We start from the raw sequence: 26906 nt of genomic DNA, 5'->3' as shown, positions 1-26906 counted from the left end.
AGCCGTTGCCAGATAATGCATTCCGCTGAACGCATTATCCAGTGTTGGAACGGATTATCCGTTTGTGGGACAGATTCCGTCGGATAACGGTGACCGCCTGTTCTATACTGCTACACGTTGTGATAGCTTATGAAATTTCACAGACCTCTTCTCCGTATTTAACACTTTGGGTGCCCATGTATGTAGTCACTATGTCATAGGGACTGGTACTCAGGAGGCCCCTTGACGCAGTGATTACGTCATGTCCAACTGAGGGTTGGTTTGCTGCTAAGATCGCATGTGAAGCGCAGGACTCGATCTGCACAGTGAGAGGGAGTCCTCCTTTTCCATTTTCTGCAAAATGGCCCCTGCGGTCATGTGACCGCACTGTGCCAGAAGGGCCGTGGCACTCAGGTGGCACAACCTTTCCCCCACGCAAATGGTAGATGACCAGCTGTATAACAAGAAGACGTGAAGTTTTTAAAACTGTGTATACACTTTTGTCTCCATTGAAAATGCTTCTGTAAAAAAGGCGGGGTAAGGAGGACTGTGGGAATTCTAAATCCTTCAAATTCAATTATCCCACAGACAGAATAATACAAAATGCATTCAGTCTAATCCCCTAAAATTACTGTAACAATAACCCTAAAACCGTCTACACACATCAGATAAAAACAACCACTCCATCGCTGGCATTTATAGCAATGACTTTATTTATATAGCGCTTTTCTCTGTGACTCAAAGCACTTCACAGTTACAAAAAAGGAAAAAGAAGAAAACATTTAAGGTTATAAATGTAACGGTGTTTCCCTGGGCCCTTCTGATCCTGACCCCATATGTGAGAAACTATCCCAATTACATGTATGTAGTGTGGTGCACCTGCTGGCAACAGGACTCCTGAGTCTCCCGCTTGATGTTGTGGGGATATCACCATGACAGGCATCTGAGGTAGTGTGCAGAGTCCTACTCACATTTGGTACAGCGCCTCCACCCCATCCAGATCCCCACGATAGCAGGGAGGAGTTTCTGACGGGGAACTCCTAGGTGCAACTTCTCCCTGAGTAACTCCACGCACAGGCAAGAAGGACCTTTTCATGGGCATCTTTATTAGCATGTCTTGTGGCGGACTGCCCATCACAGCGGCCGACACTTAGCCGCACATCTTGTAGTGGCACTCCATTCAGAAGGTTCCTCTTGACCCTTTAATCAAGTTGTCTTTCCATCTCTCCCCTAAGTGAGACCACCAGCTGTGCCAGAGCCCTGGCCACAGTGTGTACTCAGCTTGTCACTTGCCACTCTGACAGACAGACTTGAACTGCTGCAGACCTTGAACTCCAGAGAACAACCACTGGATGACACACAGGTTCAACACACTCTGAACTACTAACTTTAGGGAGTGCTGTGCAATATATTGGCTCCAGAAAGACCCACCTCTGTGTCACTAACAGTGGACACAGAGCACGCTGTCACTTCCTTTGCTACATATGACACATCACAGGGTTTGAGGGCAATCCTGCCTTCTTACCAGGAGTTACTGCTCAGTATGAGAGAGATCTGTACACCAATTTTACACATGGCTACATAAACAAGACCAAACACAAGGAAAGATACAATATCGAATGGAACGGTACTGTAGAGATTAAATGCCGGACGGGTTGTGGTTCATTAATTAAATGCCTGGGTAAACAGGTAAATCTTGAGCCTGTTTTTGTAGCTTTCCAGAGAGTGGGCCTCTCGAACTGTACGAGGCAGATTGTTCCACAGAGTGGGAGCAGCGTGGCTAAAAACTCGGCCCCCAAAGGAAGTCATGGAGATTCTGGGAACTGTTAGGACTGTTATTAATGTGTGATGTGGGGCATTGCACCCGTTCTGGCGGCAACTACCTTTCAAGTCAGTGGTAGCTACCGAAAGAATGGGCATGATCAAAAATATCTCTATTTAGGCAGCAGATGATGAAAATAATGAGATCAAGACCTTAAGTCAATAACTCAGTGGATCTGGGCCATAATAATTAGAATGCTTAAATTTCCTGAACAGAGCACCAGTTGGAAAGGGCAAGAAGATTTTTTTTTATTATTTATTTTTTTAAAGAAAGTGAAAAAAAAAAAAGCCCCAAAAAAGGTGATTAGTGCTTTTTTCCCCCAGTAAGTATCTTGGAAACTAGGAGCCCCCGGAGCTGAAATTAATGCTTTGACTGAGCCACCTGTGCTGAAGCTGAGATATCCTGAAAACTTGCCCTGTTAGGGGGGCTTGATGACTGGAGTTGAGCACCCCCTGTGTACTGTACATCATTCTAACATGGTCATTTGCACTATATGTTAAGATACGCTGTACAGAGTATCACATGGCCCAGCAAATTTGGGTTTTACATTTCCATACTAAACATGGATTACATAATCTTACAATTTATTTTATTTTTCCTTTTCATATAATCTTATGGCTATAAGAACGCATGAGCGCTATTAATAAACATTTTATATTATCTAGTGGACATTGGCTTGGTTCCAATTGTTATCCGGCAAACGTTTTCAAAACTGCGTGCAGTAGAATGCAGCTAGCAATAAAAGTTTATTTTGATGATTTTAAACTTAAAGTTTCAATTAAACCAGTGGGTGAGAGCAAATCTTTTTGGCCTAATTTGGAGAAAGGAAGGGATTTCTCTTGGATTGTTAAACGTAAAAACATTCCTTAATGCAGCAGTTCATGTTGGGGATAATACCATTTTCTCTCTCTCTCTCTCTCTCTCTCTCTCTCTCTCTCTCTCCTCCCCCACCCCTCACTTTGAATTTTAATACAATTTGTTACTTTTCTTAGAGTAATAAATTGCAACTGACATAAAAGTTTAAAAAACTTTGCCTGTGAAAGTGGCTTTACGTCTTAAAAAATATATATAACTAGGTTGAAGCAGGAGGTCTTTGGAGCTGAAGCGCATAGATTTTAGCTCTGGGCACCTCTTGCTTCCGGAGATACTTACATCTGAAGGGGCTGGCACAGAAAATGTCTGTTTAAAGGTCCCATGGGCCAATAGGAAGCTGAAACATCATCCCTTGCGGCTCCTATTGGCCTGCGTGTTGTGGGACCTTTAAACAGAAGTGAGATACTGGCATCACCTTCAGATGTAAGTATCTCAGGGAGCAGGTCCATGGAGCTGAAATTAACGTGGGTCAGCTCCGGAGACCGCCTGCTTCCTTCCTAGGGAGAGATATAATTTTTTTTAAAGGCAAATCTCCTTTAATTCTTCTTCCAGTAAACACACAGAAATAATGAAATTTTCATCTTGCTCTAATTTGTACCAATCTACTAAGGGATTTTCTCCAACTTTCGCTCTATGTGCATCCGGCTGTGATTAGGAAGTATGAATTGGAAGATACCCATTGCATATTACAGTATATCATGGGGTGTATTACATTATCCGTTTGTGTTTTTTCTGCAATGATACTTCTCCAAAATGTTTATATATTCAGACATATCTATCATATATGGGAGAAGGAGTGTCTCAGTGAGTAAAGACACTGACTGACACTGAGATTGTTGCAGGAGAGCCTGGTTCAATTCCCGGTGTCGGCTCCTTGTGACCTTGGGCAAGTCACTTTATCTCCCTGTGCCTCAGGCACCAATAACATAGATTGTAAACTCCACGGGGCAGGGACCTGTGCCTGTAAAATGTCTCTGTAAAGAGCTGCGTACAACTAGCAGCGCTATACAAGAACATGCTATTATTATTATTATAATATTAGGATGCCTCTAAAATAGTGGGTTTCCTATTAAGATATGTGATTGGGATGAAAAGTTTATGACAAAGGCAAAATGTTACCAATCAAACACTTTTTTCAAGTAGAATAAGCGGAACTGCATCTTTAAAGTAAGCATCAGTCCAGAGATCATTATTTTTTTTATATTTGGTCTTTAAATCTCCATGGATGTTTTTGTTCCTTTGTATTCAAGTATTTTGGAGCAGATTAAATAATTATAAATTGGTTTCTGCTGTTATTTCCACCTGAAAGAAAATCATAATAGAAAGACACAATATAACCCTTTGAAGAACATAAGTTGGATCCTGAAAACAAACGTCGAAGTCGTTTTCTGAACCAAGGTTTTTTCCCATCTCTCATTTTTCCTCTTCAGTAACATCAAAGACAAAGTAAAAGATCTGACACAAATCAGAAGAGTAACTTTGCTGTTTTGAACGATTGCAATCAAAGGAGCTGGTTTTTCTAACTACATAAACTATAGCACGTGAAAGGTCGTAGAATCACACTGCCACCCCAGGATCCTCTGCACTTTAGAAGTGTGTCGAAAAGCTCACATGGAGCACCTGACACCTGGGGTTCGATTCAGATCTATATGGAAAGTGCACACACAAAGTTGCTAATGTACATGAACATAGCACTTGCTTGTTAAATTATTCCCTCCGCTGCAATTTCATGTTTGAGTTGAATATATCACTGTGGAAATTTTTTGACCTGTTTAATGCCGGGAGGAATATATACTGCATACCGTATATCTGTCAGTCTTTCATGCTCTGTATCGCCTACAACCTTTTTTTCAACTCAGTCATGTTATACACTGCTGGAAAAGCTCTTTACGAGGAGTTTCCAAGAACATGGTCGGATTTTTGTGTGTCCAACATTTTTACCCCACATAAACCAGTTTAAGTCTCCGCTTTCCCATTACCAGGCTGTGTTTATATCCCTTGGCCTGCTTGGGAAGTCTTATAAATTAGGTGAAGGCTTACAATTAAAAAAAAGGTATTTCGTCGCTATTAACCTCCATATTGCCAGGACCTGGCGGCACCAGAGTGCCACTAGGCCTCCAACAATTACACGTCTTGTGATCGCTCAAGAGGCAATTACATGACCAGGGCGATCAAGCTGGCCGCTCCATCAAACCCCAAGTGCCCATGGCGTACCTTGTACTTTATAAAGGCTTCTGGTTTGTCTGGGTCCAGGATTTACTAGGTATGTCACATTAGGGCACTGCAAAGGTTAAATTCTGCAATCTACAGTATCACTTGTATTACATCTGCGCATGCAATATATCAATATGAATATACTGTACTAACACTTTTTATAATAAGATACGGATGTAGCAGACTTCATTGTTCCCGTTTGGTAGGATATGTTGACATATTCTACACCAACGATGCCATTGAATTGTATGGCATCTCTGTGATATTCTGCGTCATCGCCGGATGTGTTGTGTTTTCAGGGGGAACAAAGACGTCTGCTACATCTATATTAGGGGATATATATACTCCAGTCCTCCTAGGCCACCCACACGTCAGGTTTTCAGGATATCCCTAGTTCAGATGGTGACTCCATCTATGGGATATCCCTAGTTCAGCACAGGTGACTCCATCTATGGCTCAGTTTTCAACTGAACCAGGGATAACCTGAAAACACGACCTGTTAGTGGCCTTTGAGGACTGGAGTTGGCCACCCCTGATCTATATAATCGTGCCATCAATACTTATAGCAGAAATCGCCGCCATGAAATATTATTTTACACTTGCCTATGTTTTAACTTATTTGGCATAGTGCAGCATATATTCGCTTTAAAAAATATATTAATTATTTTCTTACGCATGTATACGGGTATCTGCCATCAGTCTCCAACACATATTTATATGTATAATGTAAATAATGCAGGTGTTATTTGTCATGGAATCTTTAAGGACCATTTACATCACCAGAATTCTGCATTTCTATGTTAGGTTTTAATAGGTGGATTAACTAGGAGGAAAAATGTGCCTCGTCTTGTTTTACCCGTGGCCACAGAACGTGGCCACAGAACTTCCAACCCTGTCACTCAGCTTTCTCTTTATAAATGTAAATTTGCAACTCGTGCAAGAATGTGCATGAATAGCAGAAATTATATTTGTAGTTGCAATGTATTTTTCTAAAGGTCCTAAAGCATTTGAGATTGTGCCGTTCAGGATAAGACTTGTCACTGTATTCCAACTAAACAATGTACACCTAAGGCTGCGTCCATAGAGATGGGAGCAGTGCAGAACCGCGCTGACGCTGAGGCTCACCTGCTGAAGCCTGTGCGATTTCATGCACATGCAGGCGAGCCAGCGGGCGTGATCACTAGGTGGGGGGAGGCTGAGGGAGGCGGGGCAGTGACGTCGCTGGGCCAATCGCCTGCGACGGTCCGACGTCAACGAAGTCACGGCGCCGTGCGTTGACGCTGCCTCGCGCTGATTGGATGTTTTCAGCCGACAGTGCGCTGAAAAACAGCTTGGCTGTCGGCTGAAAAATCCAACTCCTCAGCACGCCTGCGGACGCTCGCGTGAGCCCCCTCTAAAGACATCCTCATTGAAGATACCGGGGCTCAGCACGGCGCGTCCGCATGGCTCAGCGCGGCTTGTCCTTCTATGGACATGGGCTAAGGCTAAGGCCCCGCTCCCTCAGTCAGCGCGCCAGCACTGCATGCAGGCAGCGCGTTGACAGGCAATTGACCGCTACCTGCGGTCTGTAGGGAGCGGGAGCCGGAGCGGGGCGGTGTGGTTTGAGCGGGGGGGGGGGGGGCGTGGTTCGAGCAGAGCGCTCTCCGTGCTGTCCCCCCCTTCCCTGTCGGTCCATCCGTCCCCCCATGGGTACTGAGCACTGGGGGTGTGGGGGTGACAGCCGCCCAGCACTGGGTGAGCCGGTTTTCGCGGGGGGGAAGGGTGCGGGGAAGGGTTAATGGACTGGAGCAACATTTAATACAGATCTGTGGCAGGGAAAGAGTTAGTGGAGCAACCCCCCCATATCCCATCCATGTGCTGCTGGCCGCAACCTTCCCAGCACTCCCAGCCTGAAACGGTCACCGGAGCTCCCCTCCTCCCCCTTTCCCCCCTTATTGGCTCCCTGCCGCACCACGTGACGTGTCGCCGCTTGGGATCATGATCCTCGTGTATCCCCTGCTGGCTGACGCGTTGCAGTGCGCAGCGAGCCTTGCAGGAAGGGGGGACTGGGGAAGGCTCTGGAGGAACTCATGTCCGGTGAGTGACGCACACGCAGCCGCGCGCGCCGTCGGAAGCAGCGGGACCCCGGCCTAATGCACACACATTCCTCAGTTTTATAGTTACACTAAGTATTTTCTCAGTCCCCTTGTAATGACTAATAATGTATATAACGCAGATTCTAAACATGCACTTAGATCTTTTGCAACTGCTTTTTAAATATTTATTTTACATAATAAATGTTAAAGAAGGGACTTTGTTTGGTCTATGGATGCTCAATATCGTTAGGTTTTATTGCATAAGCTACTTGTAGGCTGTGGAAGCCATATGGTTAAAGAAAAGTCATCTAAAGTAGTGTATTTAATGTGCATTATACAAACTTGCATTAAGTGTGAATGAATGCGGTAATGTGAAATGTGTACATTCAACTCGTTTTATCCATTATTGGGGGTATTTGGAAACAGAGATTTCACTATTAAAACTACGTGTCGTCATTGCTGCAAAAAGTGCAAGGAAACACACACGGATGAAGGTAAAGTAGTGAGAATGCAAAGTCATGCTGCATTATCTACAGCTGTGGTTTCCAACCTTTATTTTTGTTAAAGGACCCTATGTGAAATTCTGAGGAACCCCAACCCTCTCTAACAGCGCGTTGCATTGTAAATCTTCTGTTTTTGGTACAATTTTAAAATTACAGGGGACCCTTTAGGGATGCCTGGGGAACCCAAGCGTTCCTAGGAACCCTGGTTGAAAAACAGTGATCTACAGCTATTGTACTTCCTTTTCTCCAGCTGTAAAGTTACAGAGATAGCAGCCAATTTGTGTGTTTTAGATTCTCAGAGAGTTCATAAAGTAATTGCTATTTGCTCTCACTGAAAATAATATATTTTTCTAATTAAATGCACATTTTTTTGTCGGGGGGGGGTGGGGGCATTTTAAAGAACAATGAAAACAGATTGTTTTCATAATACTTTATTGTAAAATGGTTTATTCAAACCCATTTTAGAAAGGTTAAATCATTAGGATGAGAAGTGACACAGGAGCAGCAGTGCTACTATCACCCAGCAGCCTTCCTCATAATGTCTCTCATGCCTCACATTATTTATATGAAAAGAAAATGGGGAGAAAAAAAACCTAATTGGTGCTTCCAAAAACTCACTGTGATATGTTGTTGTAAGTAAAAAATAGACTGTTTCTCTTGCAATTGCAATGGAACAATAAACAGTTGTATCATGGAGGTATACGGGTCCGTGGTATGTAAGCAAAGCCAGGTAAATGTGGCATGAATGCAGTCTCTATCTCAACCTAATAACCAGTGTGGGGGAGGAAAAAGGGACACCGCATAACGGAGTGCCCCCGCTAAGTATCCAAATCACAACCCACAGTCTCGCACAACTAAGTGAGTAATAGGCCGTAACCACACTGGCTGGTGTAAGAATAAACAGTCCTACTTCGTGTATAGACACTCTAGTACTCACGGTACCATCTCCTGAATGAATCTTCGTTCCTGCAAGCGTGCTTCAGTCTAAGGCCTGTCCCCCGCTGGCTACTGCAGCGCCCGCTGTTGGGGACGCTGCAGGGACAATAGCCGCTGCACAATGGGACCGGGCCCGCTGCGATGGGGGGGGCGCTGCGCTCTGCCGACAGTGACTCCTGCTCGCAAGAGAATTGTGATCAGGAGTCGCGACGGAGCGCTAAGCCACACCCCCCGGCGGTTCAGCAAATGAGGGCGAACCTGCCGGGTGACGTCACGTCCGCGCCCCCGTCCCTCCCCGTCACGATCCCTCTCCCCCCCGTCTTTTGGTCTGCAGCTCCCTGCAGACCGGGGAATCGGCTGCACGCGCCACCAGTCTCGCGGGCGCGCGTGCAGCGGAGGTACTAGGGCCTCAGCCTTAGAGTCCCATGAAGGCAAGCAATCCAAGTGAAAACGAAGCACAGCGAAAGTAGAAGGGCTGGTGGCAGTGGATAAAGTGGAACTATTTAATAGGCATTATAGCAATCAAAAAGAAAAATGATCCTCTGACGCGTTTCCCGGCGAGTGGCGCTTTATCAAAATAACGGGTCAGAGGATTTTTTTGCTTGCTATTATGCCTATTAAATAGTTCCATTTTACCCACTGGCTCTAGCGCTTCTACTTTTGCTGTGCTTCGTTTTCCCTCTGATTGCTTACCTTCACATTATTTATACTTCAGACTATTGAGAAGCATCCTCACATAGATCTAACTTTCCAAATGTGGACGTTCAAGTCAATATTCCTATTAAAATAAATGATTGCTTTATTATCAAGACCTTTTTCATTTCTGTGTCAAGTGGTAGCTCTTTTAATATCAATGCTCATTATTACTGGGACTAGTTCCAGTTAAAACATATCTGTCTAGACACAAAGCTCCAAATTAATAGGATTTGGAGCTTTTGACTCGAAAATTGTACTTTTATGGAATTATTAAGTGTTAATTCAATGTTATTCATCGGTACTGAGCTAGTTGTGATGTTTTTCTACTATATATGTTTATCCCTAGTTTTGGTGAAATACCTGTAAACATTGAGATTTTTCAAGTTTATGCCTTTACAGATATTACCTTCCCTAACTAACCAGGCTACAAACGGAGCAGATTTATTAACTAAAACCCGCAATGTGGGTGCAAGAAAAGAGTGAGAATGCTGCAGGTCATAAATATCTCCTTGTTTTTATATGTGACGTTCTTTAAGTAGTGTGGGCTCTTACCTTTTTCCTGATCGTGGATTCTCATTCAAGGAAAGTTGGCCCAAATGTTACTAATTACCTTTTCCAGGCAAACCTCAAGTAAACACGTCAAAATCATTACTACAAAAATGCTAGAATAGGTTGTGAAAAGCACAAAAAAAAAATTCCCACTATGAGAGTTTTATTCATCAGGACTTGTTTTTGCAACAGTTATCCTTCTGCATTACTCTGTTTCTTTACGGTGCTTAATGTATTAAAGAAAGGTAATTCTGTACATAATAAAATATCTAATATAATAATAATAATAATAATAATAATAATAATAAAAAGCTGTTGAAAAACATCTACTGTACTAAAATACTTCGATTTTCGGATCGTGTGAAACTAAACCTTTAGCCTCACGGACTAAATATTGGTTTTCTCTTTCTAGGAAGTTTCATATAAAATGATAAGTACTTCAGTATTAGGCGATACCTTTTTTATTTGTACTAACAATTGATACTATAAGACAAGCTTTTGAGAGTTCTCCTCTCTTCCTCAGGTCAGTGACACTGATTTACAATTGTAAGGTTTGTGGAGGCATGTGGTCAGGAATCTCTGTTCAAGATTGGCCATAGAAAGATTGGCATATTGCGGTGTCACCAAGGTGTCCATTGCTGACCCGAGGAGAACTCCTGAAAGCTTGTCTTATAATATCTATTGTTAGTCCAAATAAAAAAGGTCTCATCTAATACTGAAGTCCTCGTTTTTTATTTTGCACCATCGCATCTAGACTAACACAGCTATTTCTACTTAATTCATATAAAATGATCAAACTGTTCTAAAAATCCATTAAACTCCCATATACCTATATGTAAATATTGGTAAATATATGCTATTACAGTAAGGTGTTTTCTGTATTTAACAGGCAGAAATACTGAGCATGCTCAGTCACAGAAACATCATCCAGTTTTATGGCGCTGTACTTGAACCTCCCAATTATTGTATTGTTACAGGTAAGGACATTTTATGTTTATCTATCTTTTCACTTATTGCACTCTTATTAAATCTAACCCTGTCTACAGTATCTATTCTGTCTTATTGAACTTGTCTTTGTTGCGGTCAGTGTTTTACATAACCTCACACACAAACAACAAGAACTGAAGGTAACAGTGCACCCTCTAGGTTATATCTACAGTATGCAAAAGGGTGATAATCAATTAAATAATGTTTCCCAGAAAATAAAGAGTTTAAGGTTCTGCCTCCATGTTTTGAACACATTTTAATAAAGGAGTCCTTACGTAGTCTCTTTTATTAGAAAAAAAAAAAAACCTGGAGCTGACTTTTAAGATATTTTAGTTATAAAAGTCATTGCTTTTGTGATGGACAGATTATCCTGCTGTCACAATGTTGGATGCTCTGGGGGCAAGAAGGCACATTCTTCCATGTAAGTACAACTGCCCCAAAATAACCGATAATTACTACTCACACAATGTGTCCATCAATGAACCTACTATGCCACTGTACCTCTCACCCACTACTGTATGTAACCTGGAGTAAGAAGACTGTTTTTATGGCCTATCCCTGGTAGTCTAGTGGGTTCCTGAGCCTGTGTGGGCACTGCACACTTAAGGTCCCAAACTGCACCTTAACAGGGTGGTATAACTGCAAGTACAGATATTTATTTTTTTAGCATGTTCTTGTATAGCGCTGCTAGTTATACGCAGCGCTTTACAGAGACATTTTGCAGGAACAGGTCCCTGCCCCGTGGAGCTTACAATCTATGGTTTTTTTTTTTTGGTGCCTGAGGCACAGGTAAATAAAGTGACTTGCCCAAGGTCACAAGGTGCCGACACCGGGAATTGAACCAGGCTCCCCTGCAACAATCTCAGTGTCAGTCAGTGTCTTTACTCACTGAGCCACTCCTTCTCCCTCAGATGGAGCTTCCAAAGAGTCGCTCCCTACAATGCTTTGTATCCACAGCAGCAAAGCATTGTGGGGGGGGGGTGACTTTGGAAGCTACCACAGTAATTGACAGCTCTACCAACTATGCTGTCTGCACATACTGAGGTGCAGTTTGAGGTTTTGTGTGTGTGTTGTCCCCACAAGTTCAGGACATACTGCATGGGATCGATCAAACAGTTTTGTTAGCAATAGTCGGATGAGTAGTGAATAAGATACATTAATAAGGGGTTGGCAGAATAAATATTTTCTAGCAGGGGAGGCATAATGTTAAAAGGTTGGGAACCACTTGGTTAAAGGATCAGTCCCATTAGGATCAAAGTGAACTAATAGCGTTGATATGTTTATAGGTTAAAGCAGTGTTTTAAAACCTCTCCTCATGGGACCCTAGTGTTTTGGGAATAACCAACCAGCCACACATTCATATATAAGATACGTGTGACTTCTGTTCCAGGGAAAGAGGGTTGAGAAATACTATGTGAAAGGGTAATTATGTAACGTAAAACCACTGACCTAATGACAGTAATCCCTCAGGAGTTAGAGGCAGGCGCTGGAGAAAAGGAAAACACTTTCTAGAGTAGGGGTGGCCAACTCCAATCCTCAAGGGCCACCAACAGGTCAGGTTTTAAGGATATCCCTGCTTCAGTGAGTCATTGACAGAGCCACTGATTGAGTCATCTGTGATGAGAGGTTCAAAAGCTTGTAACATATCAACTACTTAATGGTCCAATAAAAGGTATCATACTACCTGTCACGGGAGACGAGGACAACCACACCAGGGATCAAATCGCCAGACAGAAACACAGAGTTTATCAAATTAATTTATTGGCAAAAGAAATATCAACAACTATTTCCAGTAAAGCAACACACACTTACAACTGGGAAACTGGGATATCCTATAAACGTAGGTGCAGAGACCTCCCTAAAGAGATTTTCTCTGTTCTTTCTTACCTGCAAATGTCTACTGCAGTTTCTCAGAGTTGCACAAAGCTTCTTCCCAAGTGGCTTCTTCTTAAGAAATCTCTTCCACAACTAACAAACTCTGGATCTCATAGCTAACAAAGAGCTGATCTTATCTCATCTAGATAATACAATGGGATGCTGCTTATGCCGGGAAAAATGTAGAAGATAAATGGGCAGTCTTTAAAACATTGTTAGAAAAGCACACTTATCAGTGTATACCCTTGGGTAATAAGTATAAAAGAAATAAGTCAAACCCAATGTGGCAAGTCAGAAGGGACAGAGGCATCGTATCAGAATTATAAGGTTCTCCAGCACAGATCGTTGATACATGTATTGTATGTATTTATAGACTTATCTATGTTTTATTTTTGGACATTATCATACCACCACTGACATGCATATCAGCGGCACCTCTCTTTGTAAGTAGAGCTGTGTCCTGTTCACTTGATCTGCTCTTATAAAAGCACTTTCCCTGCAGAGTGTGATTTCGCTTTGTTCCAAGCACAACTACATTGGAAAATATGAATCAGGAAGTTATCACTAAGTAAAATAAGGGTAATGCCTAGAAGAAGATGAGCCACCACATTAAGGAAGTTTGAGTTCCTAAACTGTCATTTCTGTGCTATGTTTATTGGGCAGGTACACAACATAATACAAACGGCAGAGTACATCATTTCATGACTTCATTTAAACAAAATGAAAAAGTGTAACTGGTTTGCCTAAACAAATCTAGCAAAGGTTTGGCTGCTTTCATATTTTTGGAAATGAGTTACAAGTTGAATTTCTTATGGGCCTCTGAACAGGGGAAGTGTTTGTCAATCAAGAGTTTTCTTTACCCCTATCCCGCTCTGTCCTTATTAGAGAACCAATACAGTGAAGGGGCAGTGGGGAGGGGAGACTTGAGCTGCACAAGCACTTGCTGATCACAGAGTCATATCACACAAAAGGGAGCAGCCACAGGAAATTGAACCCTCTCCCAAATCTAAGGCCTCGGCCATAGTGTAAGCGTGCGTGCACGCGCGTGGGCACGATGTGACGCTCGCCTCAAGCAGGAGAGATTTCTGTGCTGCAGGCAGAGGCGACTGGGAGGCGTGTCGGGGGGCGCGGTCGTGACGTCTCAGAGCTGGTTCGCCAAGCGAATCACTCACGTGACCCGGCCGCCGTGCGGCATCTTCAATCAAGGTTGTTGCGTGAAGCAGCAGTCACCGCGTAGCGCTTGTGCACACTCGCGTACACTGGCACATTGGCGTCCTAATGTTTGTTTTCGGTGCGAATGATATCGCTTGTGCCGTCTCCTGCACTCTGGACACAGCCTAAGTTGGATTGCCTCTTTGGAGGCAGGCTCACTCACCCCCTCTCACTCTCTCCCACTCCGCATGTATTTCCTTCCTCACTCACCCCCTCTCACATGTATTTCTCTCCCATGTCTCACTCTGATTCCCTCTTTTTCTCACTCCCTCCAACCTCTCTCCTCTCACTCGCCCCCACCTTCCGTCAATTACCCCACTCTCACTCAATCGCCCCCCCCACACAAAATACATACCAAAAAAACCTTACCCCCTAAATACATTTAACCCCACCCCCAATACTTATAAAAAATACCTCCACCAGTCCAAAACATATATTTTTTTAAATACTCCCCCAAAATATATATTTCCCCCCTCCCACATATAAAATAATACCTCCCCCCTTCCTAATATATATTAAAAAAACACTTACCTTGTGAATGGTGAGGCCGGGCCCCGGCTCTCCCTCAGCTGCAGGCCTCTTCCTTACTCTGTCCCATGGCAAGCTTCCGACGTCAGTGCGCGATGGGCCTCCCTCTCATGCCGCGCATGCCGGAAGTTGGCCAAGCTTACTTCTGGCGCGCTGATGTCAGAGAGGCATGTCGTGCGCCAGAGTTGAAAGCTCGGCGTGGACAGAGTAAGGAAGAAAGAGGCCTGCAGCTGAGGGAGAGCCGGGACCTGGCCGCGAAACGATCAGCAGCCGGGCCTGGCCTGAGGTCGGGTCCAACTTGCAGCGCCAGACGGTACCCCCCCAGTCACCGAGCCTGGGACACCTGTCCCGGCTGCCCCCCCCGTCGGCGGCCCTGCTTAGCACCCTTTTGTAAATCTGGGCCCTTGTTTTGTCTTGCAATTACTGGCAAAGGTAAAAAATTTCATATCTCAGCAATCGGAGGAGTAGCACAGTGACAATGTCTCTGCTTTTATAGCGATTGGGCCTGGTCGTACCCCAGTGTTACTTCTCCTTGTGACTTTAAGCAAGTTACTATGTGACCCTGTGCCTCAGGCACCAACATTAGATTGTAAATTTTGCACAGCTGGGATTCATTGTCCCTGCAAATTTCTACGTACCGTGCTGCACACACTGTCAGCAATATAGTTGGGGAAAAACTACTATTGTTATTATCATTACGAGTGGCGTGGTTCAGTTACAGGGGACCCTCTTGTTCACAGAAGATTCAAATACTGGATTTTAGGAAAGGTTGCTGCTTTAAGACACCAAATCATTGTAAAAAAAGAAGACATTTATTTAACACTTTTACAGCAAATAAAAATATCACGTTCGAGCACATTGACATTTCTCAGACAGGTCTGCAATCCTGCTTTTCCCCATTATCTCTGCAGCCAGGGATTCTGGGAAAAGACATGCAAATGAGCACACAGTGTCACTTTTTACTTAGTGTCAATTTTAAGAGCATTACACAGCTTTTCAGCACAGCCTGAGACATGCGAATGCGCTCACAAGTGTTATTGTTATTTGCTGTACACTACAGAGTGGAGGATTTTTGTCACTTTTGTACCCACCATAACATATATACGGTGTGATTTTACACTGGCAAACTGATACGTTGCCTCCATAGATCATATTAGCGTATATAGGTATGTAGCGCAGCTTCCCTCACCCCTCCTCTGGGAGATCTTGCCTAAGCTACAGGTGTTGTGGTGCTTGTTACCTGTGAGGGTCCAGGAGATGCTGAGGGTCCACGATGGTAAGGGGACACAGGACAGGCTTTTGGTGATCTTCAGGTTCTTATCTTGGTGTCATCAGCTCCTCCAATCGCAATAGGGTCCAGGGTTCCTGGAGACAGTCCCCACCACGACAGACTTCTCTCATACTCCTACCCAATAGACTGTTACTTATGCAGGAGTATTTAAAAAGGATTCTTTATTTGTGCAGCCACTGAAGTTGGCATCTGTCACACTGTGCTCACCACAAACAAGACGAGACCCTGGTACTGATATGGGAGTAGTAACAAACACCAGCCACAGGCACGGGGGCCACGTCCGGAGTGTAGATTTGCCTTGAGAGCCGGGTCAGGGATATAGAGATCAGAGTAGTCTTTATACTTGCTGAGTTCAACGTAGGAGATATCTGGAGCGTAGAAGGTACTTTTGCCAATGTCAGGGTTGGAGAGTGGAGAGTGGTCGAGGTGCAATGCCGAGTTCAGGATTAGAGAGGAGCGAGTAGTCAGAGGTAGCCAAGATCAGGAGCCAGAGGTTGGAGTAATCAAAGCAAGCCGGTTCGGTACACAGAAGCTCAAAACTGGAACAAAGCAACAGGACAGGACCAAGGCAGGAACAGCAAGGGTAAACACAGAGTAACATATATCTATGCTCAGCCAATGTTCCTGTAACATTGGTGAGCATATATAGGCAGGATCAGCCAGCCCCTAAGGGGGTGGAGTGGGGGCACGGCCCCCATGGCGGCCGTGATAGGTCTAAGGCTTCCAAGGACACGTGTAGCTGTGTTGCAGCTAAATAATGCATCTATGAGCAGGTGCAGCTGTTTGTGCAGCTAATGAATGCTTCTATGAGCAGTTGTAGCTGTTTGGCAGCTAGTGGATCTTGACACGGAGCTAGGCGGCATGGCGCACGTGTCACGTGCGAGCTCCGCGTGCAGTGTGCGGCGCGATCCGGGGGCGGAACCTGAGTCCGCGGCGTCGGATGACGCCATTTTGGCGTGCGTGCTGCGCACGTTTGGTAAGGAATGCGGTCCGTTGGCACACCGCGCATGCACAGTGGTGCTCGGGATGATGCGCGGGGCGGTTGCAGGTCCGTGGCCCTTACAGCATCACAGCATATGCATCATGGTTTAGAATGGGTCCCAGACCTCTGGATGGTACTGGCCCTCTGGCAACATTGAGGCCTTGTGCTCTGCACAGATCTTGGCTCCACTCAGCTCCAGGAGGAGCTGAAGGCATGTCTCAACCCCAGGAGGGGCTGAGCTGAACGCTCTCTCCCAGCTGGGAGAGACTCAGAGCTTCACTCCTCTACCCCATGTGGGGGAGAGCTGGACTAATTGATTATAATTTGGACACTTCCTCCATAAGGCACAAAGGGGGAGGGCACAGGGTCTGCACCATGATTGGCTGTACACAGACTCCAGTTCACCTCCACCCCAGTCACTAGAGAGGCAGCATGAGGAGGGGTAAACCCATAGGATAGCCTGTCACTAGGGCTTACGTGACAGGGAGGCAGAAAGATAGCCAGGACCAGCCATGGCAATATGTAGATTACTAAATGTACTCGTTCTTAAATTCATTTTACATACAGCTAACCAATGTGCAAGCCAATGTGAACCAACAAACTCTCATTTAAGCATATTGGCACTAAATTTGCAAAGCTATAGAAAATATATAAAATGATAAAAACCGTGAAAACCAGAAAGGTGTTAGACAACTCCATGCTTTCACTTTATTTGTGATGCACTACAAAACCAGAAATAAAAATAGATAGAGACAATACAAGAAATGCATATTGTGACAAACGCCCCTCTTTTGTAGCGCTGACGTCTGTCTGGGTTCTTCCCGACACAGTCTTCTAGGGTTAATTATACAACAAAGAGGAACATGCAAAGTATTACGTTGCTTAACTCAGGCTTCTGCCTGCTTTATTTTCATCCAAGTAAGGTACTGCAGCTTTAACATGTGTAGGTTAGAGGCACTCAGACATTTTCATTCAGCGGTTCACTTATATCAGTGTCATAGTATTTCCCACACTGTTATTTCAAGTAACAAGAAACCAAATTATATAAACAAAATCCTATCCCTTTCAGGGATCTAACTACACATCATAATCAACCTCTAACTGATGCTGGGCCAACTAACCTGGTTCCCCAGCTTAAAACAATGCCCTCTCATTTAGGGTCACTAGATACAGCATAGTCTTTTAGAAACAGCAATACATATTTGTTTGTCTTATCTGTTTGTGGTGGGAACTCTGTCCCAAGTGTCCAGGCAAATCCTCTGGTACTGTGATACTTAGAGGGGCCGTCCACCCCGAACTGGATTCCGGGGAGCAGCAACACCCCCAGCCCCTAAGGAGAGAGACTGAAATGCAAACCTCTCTGCTCTAAATACCTGTGCATGTGATTAGAAGAGCAGGTGAGGGAGAACTAGACCCATTGTAATCTGTGGTCTGGATTTTCCATCCAGCTGCCTGAGTTAATGTGAAGCTGTGGAATGGATCATTTTTAACTATTCCTGCACTTTCTGACCTAAAATGGGGCAGAAAGCTGCCTAACATCTTTGGACTATGTCACAATATGTTTATATTGAGGTGAATATAGTATGTAGTATACATTGTAACAGTTTGATATCATGCCCTTAACTGTACTGCAAGGTTAATATTAGCTGACTGATAACACAAGATACTTAATGTGTTCTGGCTATAAAATTGATTCACATTAAGTAAACAATGTCACTTATCTATCAGGATAACAAATGCAGAACAGCACAGCTGCGTAAGGTGAATCATTTATCTCAGAGAGATGGGTCCCGTTAAGGGTGTCATATGACGTAAAGGTTTTATTTCCTACAATGAAATAGTCTTCGGTACATGCAAAAACAGACGAAGATTAGTAATGGCCTTTCACATCAATTTAAAATGTAATAGGGAGATAGAATCCTCAGAGTTTTTAATAATGGCAAATACATTTACATTAGTTGCTGTGTTTATCTTTACCATTTTTGCAATATCTGCCCACTGCAAACCAAACAAAAGCTTCCTTACAACATGTTAACCTTTAGTGATAACTGCATTTGTGGCAGAGACACGAGTTGGATCTGGAATTCACCGACCAACATGCATTAATCTGCTCCTTGTGTAATGTGGCTGCAATCGAGGTGGCGCCAGCATACTGAGGAACCGCTGCAATATATATTCGGGACTCACGAGCCTTAGCAACTCCATAGTCTCTGAATTAGTTCAGACATAATTTGAGATCCTTGTTTTAGGAAAGGATGTTAAAAAAAATATATATATATATATATAATATACAGTATATATATATATATATATATATATATATATATATATATATATATATACACATATATATATATATATATATATATATATATACACATATATATATATATATATATACACATATATATACGTCCTATATAAATATGTTAAAATTCAGAGAATAGCAGGTTAGATTCATCCACGATCGGGTGTATTTGACGTGGCTGGAGGCTTAACATGTTTTGGCCAAACGATTAACTAAATTACCTATACTTATGAGGAAAAAAACCCATATAGAAATTAATCAAATAATTTGCCGTGTTTCATGTCCATTCTTTGTTCACTGTTGCATACTGAAAATCACTTTCCAAGTAGCACTGCAGTTGGCAATTAAACATGTAATACCATGGGACTGGGGTTCGAGCGTGCTAAGATTGTGTATGTCTAATAATTATATTAAGAGAATACATAAAATAAAAATAATTAGAAATCCTTCTGTATGGTGCCCTTGGAATAGATGGGGCATTTACTTGGTCTGTGCATGTTGTGTACTAATTTACACAATCCCTTATACCAGGGGTGTGCAAACCTTCTGCGCTGGGCACCCCTGCCTGCTCTTCCCTTAGTATTGCGCCCACCATTCCCTTTAATCCAGCGTCAAATGACGCCGCAGGGCCATGTCACGTAACCCTGATGCATCATTTGCAGCCGCGTTGCATGTCAACGGGCATCATTTGTAGCCGGTGGAATTCAGGTAAGGTTACGGCCCCACTGCTTGCGCTGCACCTGCACCTGTGTGGCTGGCGGCGAGTAAATTCCCCGGTCTGTAGAGAGCTGCAGGGGGAAAGATGGGGGGGGGCGTGACTGGGCGCAGCCATGACATCACCCGGCAGGTTCGCCCTCAATGGCTGAACCACCGGGGGGCGTGGCCTAGCGCTCTGGAGTTCTGAACAGTTTACCAATTACAGATCCTGGAACTGTATCACCGACCTATTACCGATTCTGAAACCGTGCATTATAGAGAAAGCACAGGTCCTGAAACTTTGCATCACAGTTACATTTTAGGCTCTTGAATTATACTGTAGATCGACTAAACAGGGCTGAGGTTGCCTTTGCGTGTAGATAGAATTATAGTATAAAGAGCTTTTGAAACCTCACAAGTCTCTACTTGAGAATACACTTGAAGTAGAGACCTGTGAGGTTTTGAAACCTCCTTTCTCTATTATTCCATCTACGAAAAACGCTCATGTTGGTCCACTAAGGTGCTTCACAACTATTAAATTAAATTTTAACATATACATGCGAAATACAGGACGGAGCCTTATGTGTTTATTGCAAATAATTCAAATATATGTTACCAAGTAGGACTCTACCTTGGGATATTATTTAAAATGACACTGCAATTTGTTAGTATGCATTAAATAGATTGAATCTTTTCCTATAAAGGCAATCGCTTCTGTATTAAATAATAGGGGGGTAAATGTAGGCTTATGTCATTTGGCAGTTCTGGTGGTCTCTTGTTAAGATACTGTATAATGTTTAATTGGTTTTGCCATCATATTTACTTTTTTTTTCAAATCCTCAAAACTGAAAGATTTAATTTTACGATGTATTGCACAATGTGAACAAGTCATGTTTGTATCTCTGTCGTCTAGAATATGCAGCTTGCGGATCGCTTTACGATTACATTAATAGTAACAGGAGTGAAGACATGGACATGGATCACATCATGGCTTGGGCAACAGATGTAGCAAAAGGTGAGGATTGCAACTGAACACAGAGGGGTTGTTCATTAAACCTGGAGGTGCTACCCCCGGAACAAAAGGAAAAAAATAATTAAAATGTTGGAAGGTACAGGATGGGTCATCTTGAAGAGCTTAAGAAAATAGCAGAAAGAGAAAGCAAACTGATAATGGAATAATAGATATATATAATATATATATATAAAATAATATATATATATATATATATAATCTCGAGTGCAAAATTTAATTGCTGAGTTATATACTGTCAAACTCAAAAGAATATTGCTATGCATTTACGTGTCTATTTTTAGTTAAGTTTTGTCTTGTATTGTAATGTCATGTATGTTTGATACTGTGTCTTAATGTAAAATCTATAAGGTCTATGTATAATTTTTTTTTTAATGTAAAAATGTAAGGTACGACATTTGTTGAAGAAAGAAAAAAAACTTGGAGTTGCAATAGTGCTTCGATCGGCACCATCGCAGTTTAATGAGTAACCCCCTCAGAGTGCATGAGTGGGTGCACAAATAAGCCACTGACATCACAAATCATACAAAGACAATAGCGAATGAAAACCATTACATTTTATATTTAATATTTTGTAAATGTTATGTGTTTTATGACCCTCCTTTATATATTCTACTCTTGCATTACAGCTTTGGTTTAGTTTGTTTCTCAGTGTATAACAATTGTTTTTCTTTAGTGTAAATTGTAACGTTAAAGTAAAATCTCCTTCAGGTGAAGAAAAACATCGGCACTCCAGAGGAATATTTCAAAAGTGAAAAATCATCTATTGGACAGAACCAACATTTCGGTCCGCAACTCGGATCTTTGTCATCTTGACCAAGTTCTGAGTTGCGGACCGAAACGTCGATTCTGTCTAATAAATGATTTTTCCCTTTTGAAATAGTCCTCTGGACTGCCGCTGTTTTTCTTCATCTGAAGGAGATTTTACTTTAACGTTACAATTTACAAGTAGCTAAAGAAAACCAATTGTAACGTTAACGTAAAATCTCCTTCAGTTGAAGAAAAACAGTGGCAGTCCAGAGGACTATTTCAAAAGTGATAAATCATTTATTAGACAGAATCAACGTTTCGGTCCGCAACTCAGAACTTGGTCAAGATGACAAAGATCCGATTTGCAGACCGAAACGTTGGTTCTGTCCAATAGATGATTTTTCACTTTGGAAATAGTCCTCTGTAGTGCCGATGTTTTTCTTCATCGGAAGGGGATTTTACTTTAATATTGATAGTGCCCTTACGTGCACCCGATGCATTTGTGCAGGAGCCGAGCGAGTGCACCTTTTTTCTCCAATTGCTGTAAATTGGAATGTTCAGGACTGTGAATTCCATTGTCCATAGATGAGGCTCGGAAACCTCAGCATATCACGGCAGCTGGGAACTGATGACAGACTGACATACAGATATACCATATGTATGTGGCGAGCATTACAGGTCATAACAATACACAAGAAAGAGGGATATATATATAAAAATTAAATCACAGATTTTATGACGGCCAAAACCTGGATTCTTCTAACAGAGAATATCCATGTTACCAGATTCGAAGGTGCTGTAAGATATTCAATGCAGGATATAATAGCCAATATTGACTAAACAGTGCTTTAAGTTACCTTCATGTTTGGCACTGACTAGTAAACACAAATTTGTTCTGAAATTCACCCATATACATTGTTATCCAAGCTATGGAACAAGGGGCACAGCTGCACCCCTTTTCTGGAATATCAACTACCTGCTTCCTGTTGCTTGCCAATTAAGGTTGCAATAAAATTGCACATTTATATTTTTGTTGTCTTAAACTGTGTGTTTCTTGCTATACAGTAGCTTGCTCCAAGACAAACTGACTTACTTACAGTATCTTCTCCTCCCCTGGAACAAAATACGGACATCTCTGTACATTTGGGATATAATTTGTGATCTAATGCTATATCCAGGGGTGACTCAATTTATGACCCCTTTAAGCCTTAATCTCAATGCAAAGTATGCTGTGTTTGGGTATGATCTGGTGCTGTATATACAATATATTTGAGTGTAACAACTAATGGAATTGTTCTCATGTACGAGTATCTCAGTCAGCATACTGTACATTCACGCAAGTTCTTCTGTAAACTACATTCTTTCAATTCCGATCTACTTGCTTAAGTGCTAATTTGTGAGCTATAATTATTTCACTATTAAAGCTTTTAGGGTGGCCAGTGACACTTTTATCAGTAAATTTGTGAAGTTGAGTGCAGTGCTAAAAGCGCTTTATTATTATTTGGTTCTTCACAAAAAATGCATATAAATAGATTTTCCTCTTCCTCTCACCTAGACATAATGAAAAAGAGTATTTTATTCCACAATTTGTCCTGGTATAAACAGAACACGTGAAAAATGCATTATTTTAAGGTTACAAAAGTGGAAGGCGAGATTAGCAGACAATGTTATGGCCGTTCCCATACTGTAAATGTTATTACTGCCAATCTCTCATAGCGTTTATGCATATTTTCCATCGTAATCCTATTAAAAACCTCATACTTATTTAATTTCTTGAAGATATCCCAAAATAGCTCATATTCATAAATAGCAATGTTTTCACTCTCCTATCTTCTGTGTGGTGGAGGTTTAAGAAAATATACAAAAACCCAATCAAAACTCATTTATGAAATGTTTCTTTCATTAAATTCCTTCTATTGCTGAAGGCATTAAACAAGAATAAGTATTTGTCATATTTTTTTTTAGCATTAGGATTTAAAATTCATTTGATATAAAATCGTACTTCAACAGAGGTAACCATAGAAACGGAGAACCCATTCCCAATCTGGGATAATGACAGTGTGATTTCAGATTATCAGGGGCAGGTTCGTTCATTGCAGGAATACAATCTCTGATTCCAATGCAATTTTTCATACAAAATTCCACGAGCGACAGATTGAGCCACCTTTGCTGAAGCAGGGATACACTAAAAAAACTGACCTTTTCTGACTTTTAGGGGGGGGCTTGCTGGAGTTGAGCACCACTGACTTAGGGCACCCAATTGCACTGTGATGTACACAACATTATAACTCGCAGAACCTCCATGTTGGAAAGCAAGTTTTGCAATCATCTTATTCACTGTAACATCCACTCCTACTCGTAATCAAATCTGTTTACCTGTACACAAAGTAATCAACATAAACATACGTGTGGAGCCTAATGACATGATTGGTCCTTTCTACCTAGCAGATAAAGAGGCGATTAACAGATGGGGGCTGGATCAGTCTCTCAGACACCTGGATCCAGCTGGAAAATCCTAAGGAGATATTCACTAAATTCCGATAATGGGTCATTGATCAGCATTAACGGCTATTGAAATCAATGCAGATGGAGCTCAGATACAAAAGATCAGAGCTTCATGAACCACCACCCCTAAGATTGCCCGACCATATGCATCTACCTAGTCTCTTCCATCTCTTTGAACCAACAAGGGTGGTAAAAACCCCTGCAACGAACATAGCCATGCATTCATGGACACAGTGTACAAATTGTTTTGCAATTGGAACAATGATAAGATAATACTGGAAGGGTAAAGATAAGCATTTAACATCCAGTAGTCTGCTTCTTTACATTGCACTGCACATCAAACCAGTGGAGCACAAAGTATAAAACTTGGCCTGTCTCATTATAACAATGCCATAACAGTCTTGCAAAAATAGAGCTGTTTCATTGTTAAGTACACCATTGAGCAACATATACTGAAGTGGCAGTAAAGAGTGAGATCAGACAATGTAGCAACTTCTCCTCCATAGAATGTTTTGTTTAATTATTTAAAATATGTTTAAAGCAGCAAAACATGAAAAATCCTATGGTTTAAAAAAAATCAGCACTGTAGTATTAGATAATGCTGTCTGCATTTTTTTTTTAATTATGTATTGACATTTAGAAAATCATATCCACTTCCTCATTTAAAACAGGTACTGCCCAACCCTTTTTGAGCTCTGCCCTTTGGCAACAAAGTATCACAAACAGATCTGTTGCTGTATTCCAAATAGTAGACTGTCTATTACTCTGATCGCTGTAACAATAATGTGTTACACTTAGTAATATAATGCTACAAATCTTATACAGCATTTCACAGACTGCAGCACAAAGTTAGAAGGCAGCCATTTTGTTAGGCACACAATCAGGATTTTGACAGATTTATAACAAAAGCACCAAATGATTGCCATCTTAGGTAAGAATATAGAATTATACATTGTCACGTGCTTTACATGTAAAAATAAGATTAAAAGAAAAGAAGTTAGGGTAGTATTGCTGCTTTAATAGCTTTGTATTTGTAGGTGAAAAACAGTAAATCCTGTCTTCCACCATTATCGCTTAGCAAACAGTGTTTCCACTGCAGCCAGGGATTCTGGGTAATCACATGCAAATGAGCACAGTGTGTCACTAACCAAACTTTATAATGCACAAAACATATCACAGAGTATATATCACATAACACATGCTTTTGTTGTGGGTTGTTTCATGATAATACATGAAGTAAGAAATGCTAATCCAGAGTGATAAGGGCTGAAGATTTTAGAAAATTGTTTAAAAATTGTTGTTTTCCCATCAATATGTCTCTAACACGTACAAATACAGCGTTTGACAATGATGAAGATATTTGGGGTGAACAGAAGAACATTTATCGGGATCTTCTTTGGTTTAACATCTCCCTTTCTCTTGTTTTAATAGGAATGCATTATTTACACATGGAAGCCCCCATAAGAGTAATACACAGAGATCTCAAATCTAGAAATGGTAAAGTATCTAACATTTCTTTTTTAATATCAACTTTTTTTTGCTGTGGCTGATAATGAATTGTAATACATTCTGCCAATCCCATTGACTTGATGGGAGAGTTTAAAGAACCTATAGGAAATGTATTCACAATCAGTTGTGTTTTTGTAAGGAAACACGTGCTGGAACCCTCAGCAAGGAAGCATTCATTTATATCTAAACTGTAGTAAATAACCCAGTTTTAAATAAGGTAATGTGACAGAAGATACATTATCCACCCCTTGTCATTTTCCAGCACCATTTCTATTCATTTAACTTCCACAAAATCGAGTTCCAACTTGGTCATGTGAGTTCCCCCACAAAAATATTCCTGTCTACCAGAACACCAATTTATTTCTTAATGATATTCTTTTGTACAATTATTAATCAGATGTACTGTATTTTATTTATTTATCAAATGTGTTACCAGGAAGTAATACATTGAGAGTTACCTCTCGTTTTCAAGTATGTCCTGGGCATAGAGTTAAGATGACAAATAATACATGGTTACAAATACAGTTACATAAGTGAACAGGGTATACATTACATACAAGACATTGCATGCACAGTTAAAGGTAGTATATATTATAGGCGTATGTAACAGTTACAGTTTGTGTTAATTCATTATTCCTTTTATTTACTCATTTCCAGTTGTTATAACCATTGATGGAGTATTAAAGGTAAGATGACTTCGATTTTTTCCTTGAACCCCCATTTAGTATTTTGACCCTGTGATGTCTAGCTGGCCCCTGTAGCCCTAAACAAATAATAATGTCTTGAACATTTGATCTTGTTTTCCAGATCTGTGACTTTGGTGCCTCAAGGTTCCACTCTCATACAACGCATATGTCGCTAGTAGGGACCTTTCCTTGGATGGCCCCAGAAGTAATTCAGAGTCTTCCAGTGTCTGAAACGTGCGACACATATTCATACGGTGTGGTAGGTTAACTTTTCACATTTGTTTTACAATGAAATATGTACTGTATTGATAAGTATGTGAGCCAGATATTGATGACTTCCAAAGTACAGACACCACCTTGCAACTTAACAATGTACTGTTGAGCACATTTAGATACACCATATACACGCAGTCCCATACCCTGTGCCACTTCAAGAATTCTGTGTTTTAATACAACTTGTTTCCTTATTCCTTGCTGCTTATCAAGCCCTACTTAATACACTACAGGAATAAATTATTATCATATACATTGATGAGAGTAATTGTAATAGAGAATTTATATTAGAGGGATAATGTAAGAGAAACGGCCATAGTTATTTTATTAGCCAACATGCACCCCAAAAAACAACATATACTGTACATGTGTGTGTGTATATATATATAATATATATATATATATATATATATATATATATATATATATATATATATATATATACACACACATATACTTATTTTTTTTTTGGGGGGGGGGGGGTTCAACTGGAAAGTTCCCTGGAGATCTATGGGGGCAATTATTTTAATCTGTTCAAGCACTACATGCTGTGGTTGTTCATTTGCTGTAAGGATAAACATGGCTATGTTGCTCCTCTGACCATGCGTAATGGGGCCAAGTAGGAGC

General features: G+C 41.6%; 1 protein-coding gene across 4 annotated transcripts in view; it reads left to right on the top strand.

Annotated features, from left to right (window-relative positions):
* MAP3K20 (mitogen-activated protein kinase kinase kinase 20) overlaps nucleotides 1-26906 on the top strand; it is a 162838-nt gene that overhangs the window by 44923 nt on the left and 91009 nt on the right. For all 4 annotated transcript variants that reach the window (XM_075609048.1, XM_075609047.1, XM_075609050.1 and 1 more), the window contains exons 3-7: nucleotides 10537-10624; nucleotides 20440-20541; nucleotides 25243-25308; nucleotides 25978-26006; nucleotides 26128-26265. In XM_075609048.1, coding sequence (XP_075465163.1) covers nucleotides 10537-10624; nucleotides 20440-20541; nucleotides 25243-25308; nucleotides 25978-26006; nucleotides 26128-26265 — 423 coding nt within the window. The remainder of the gene's footprint in view (nucleotides 1-10536; nucleotides 10625-20439; nucleotides 20542-25242; nucleotides 25309-25977; nucleotides 26007-26127; nucleotides 26266-26906) is intronic.

This window comes from Ascaphus truei, chromosome 7 (assembly GCF_040206685.1).
Source record: "Ascaphus truei isolate aAscTru1 chromosome 7, aAscTru1.hap1, whole genome shotgun sequence".
Classification (NCBI taxonomy): domain Eukaryota; kingdom Metazoa; phylum Chordata; class Amphibia; order Anura; family Ascaphidae; genus Ascaphus; species Ascaphus truei.
This window is presented reverse-complemented; position numbering and strand designations above follow the sequence as displayed.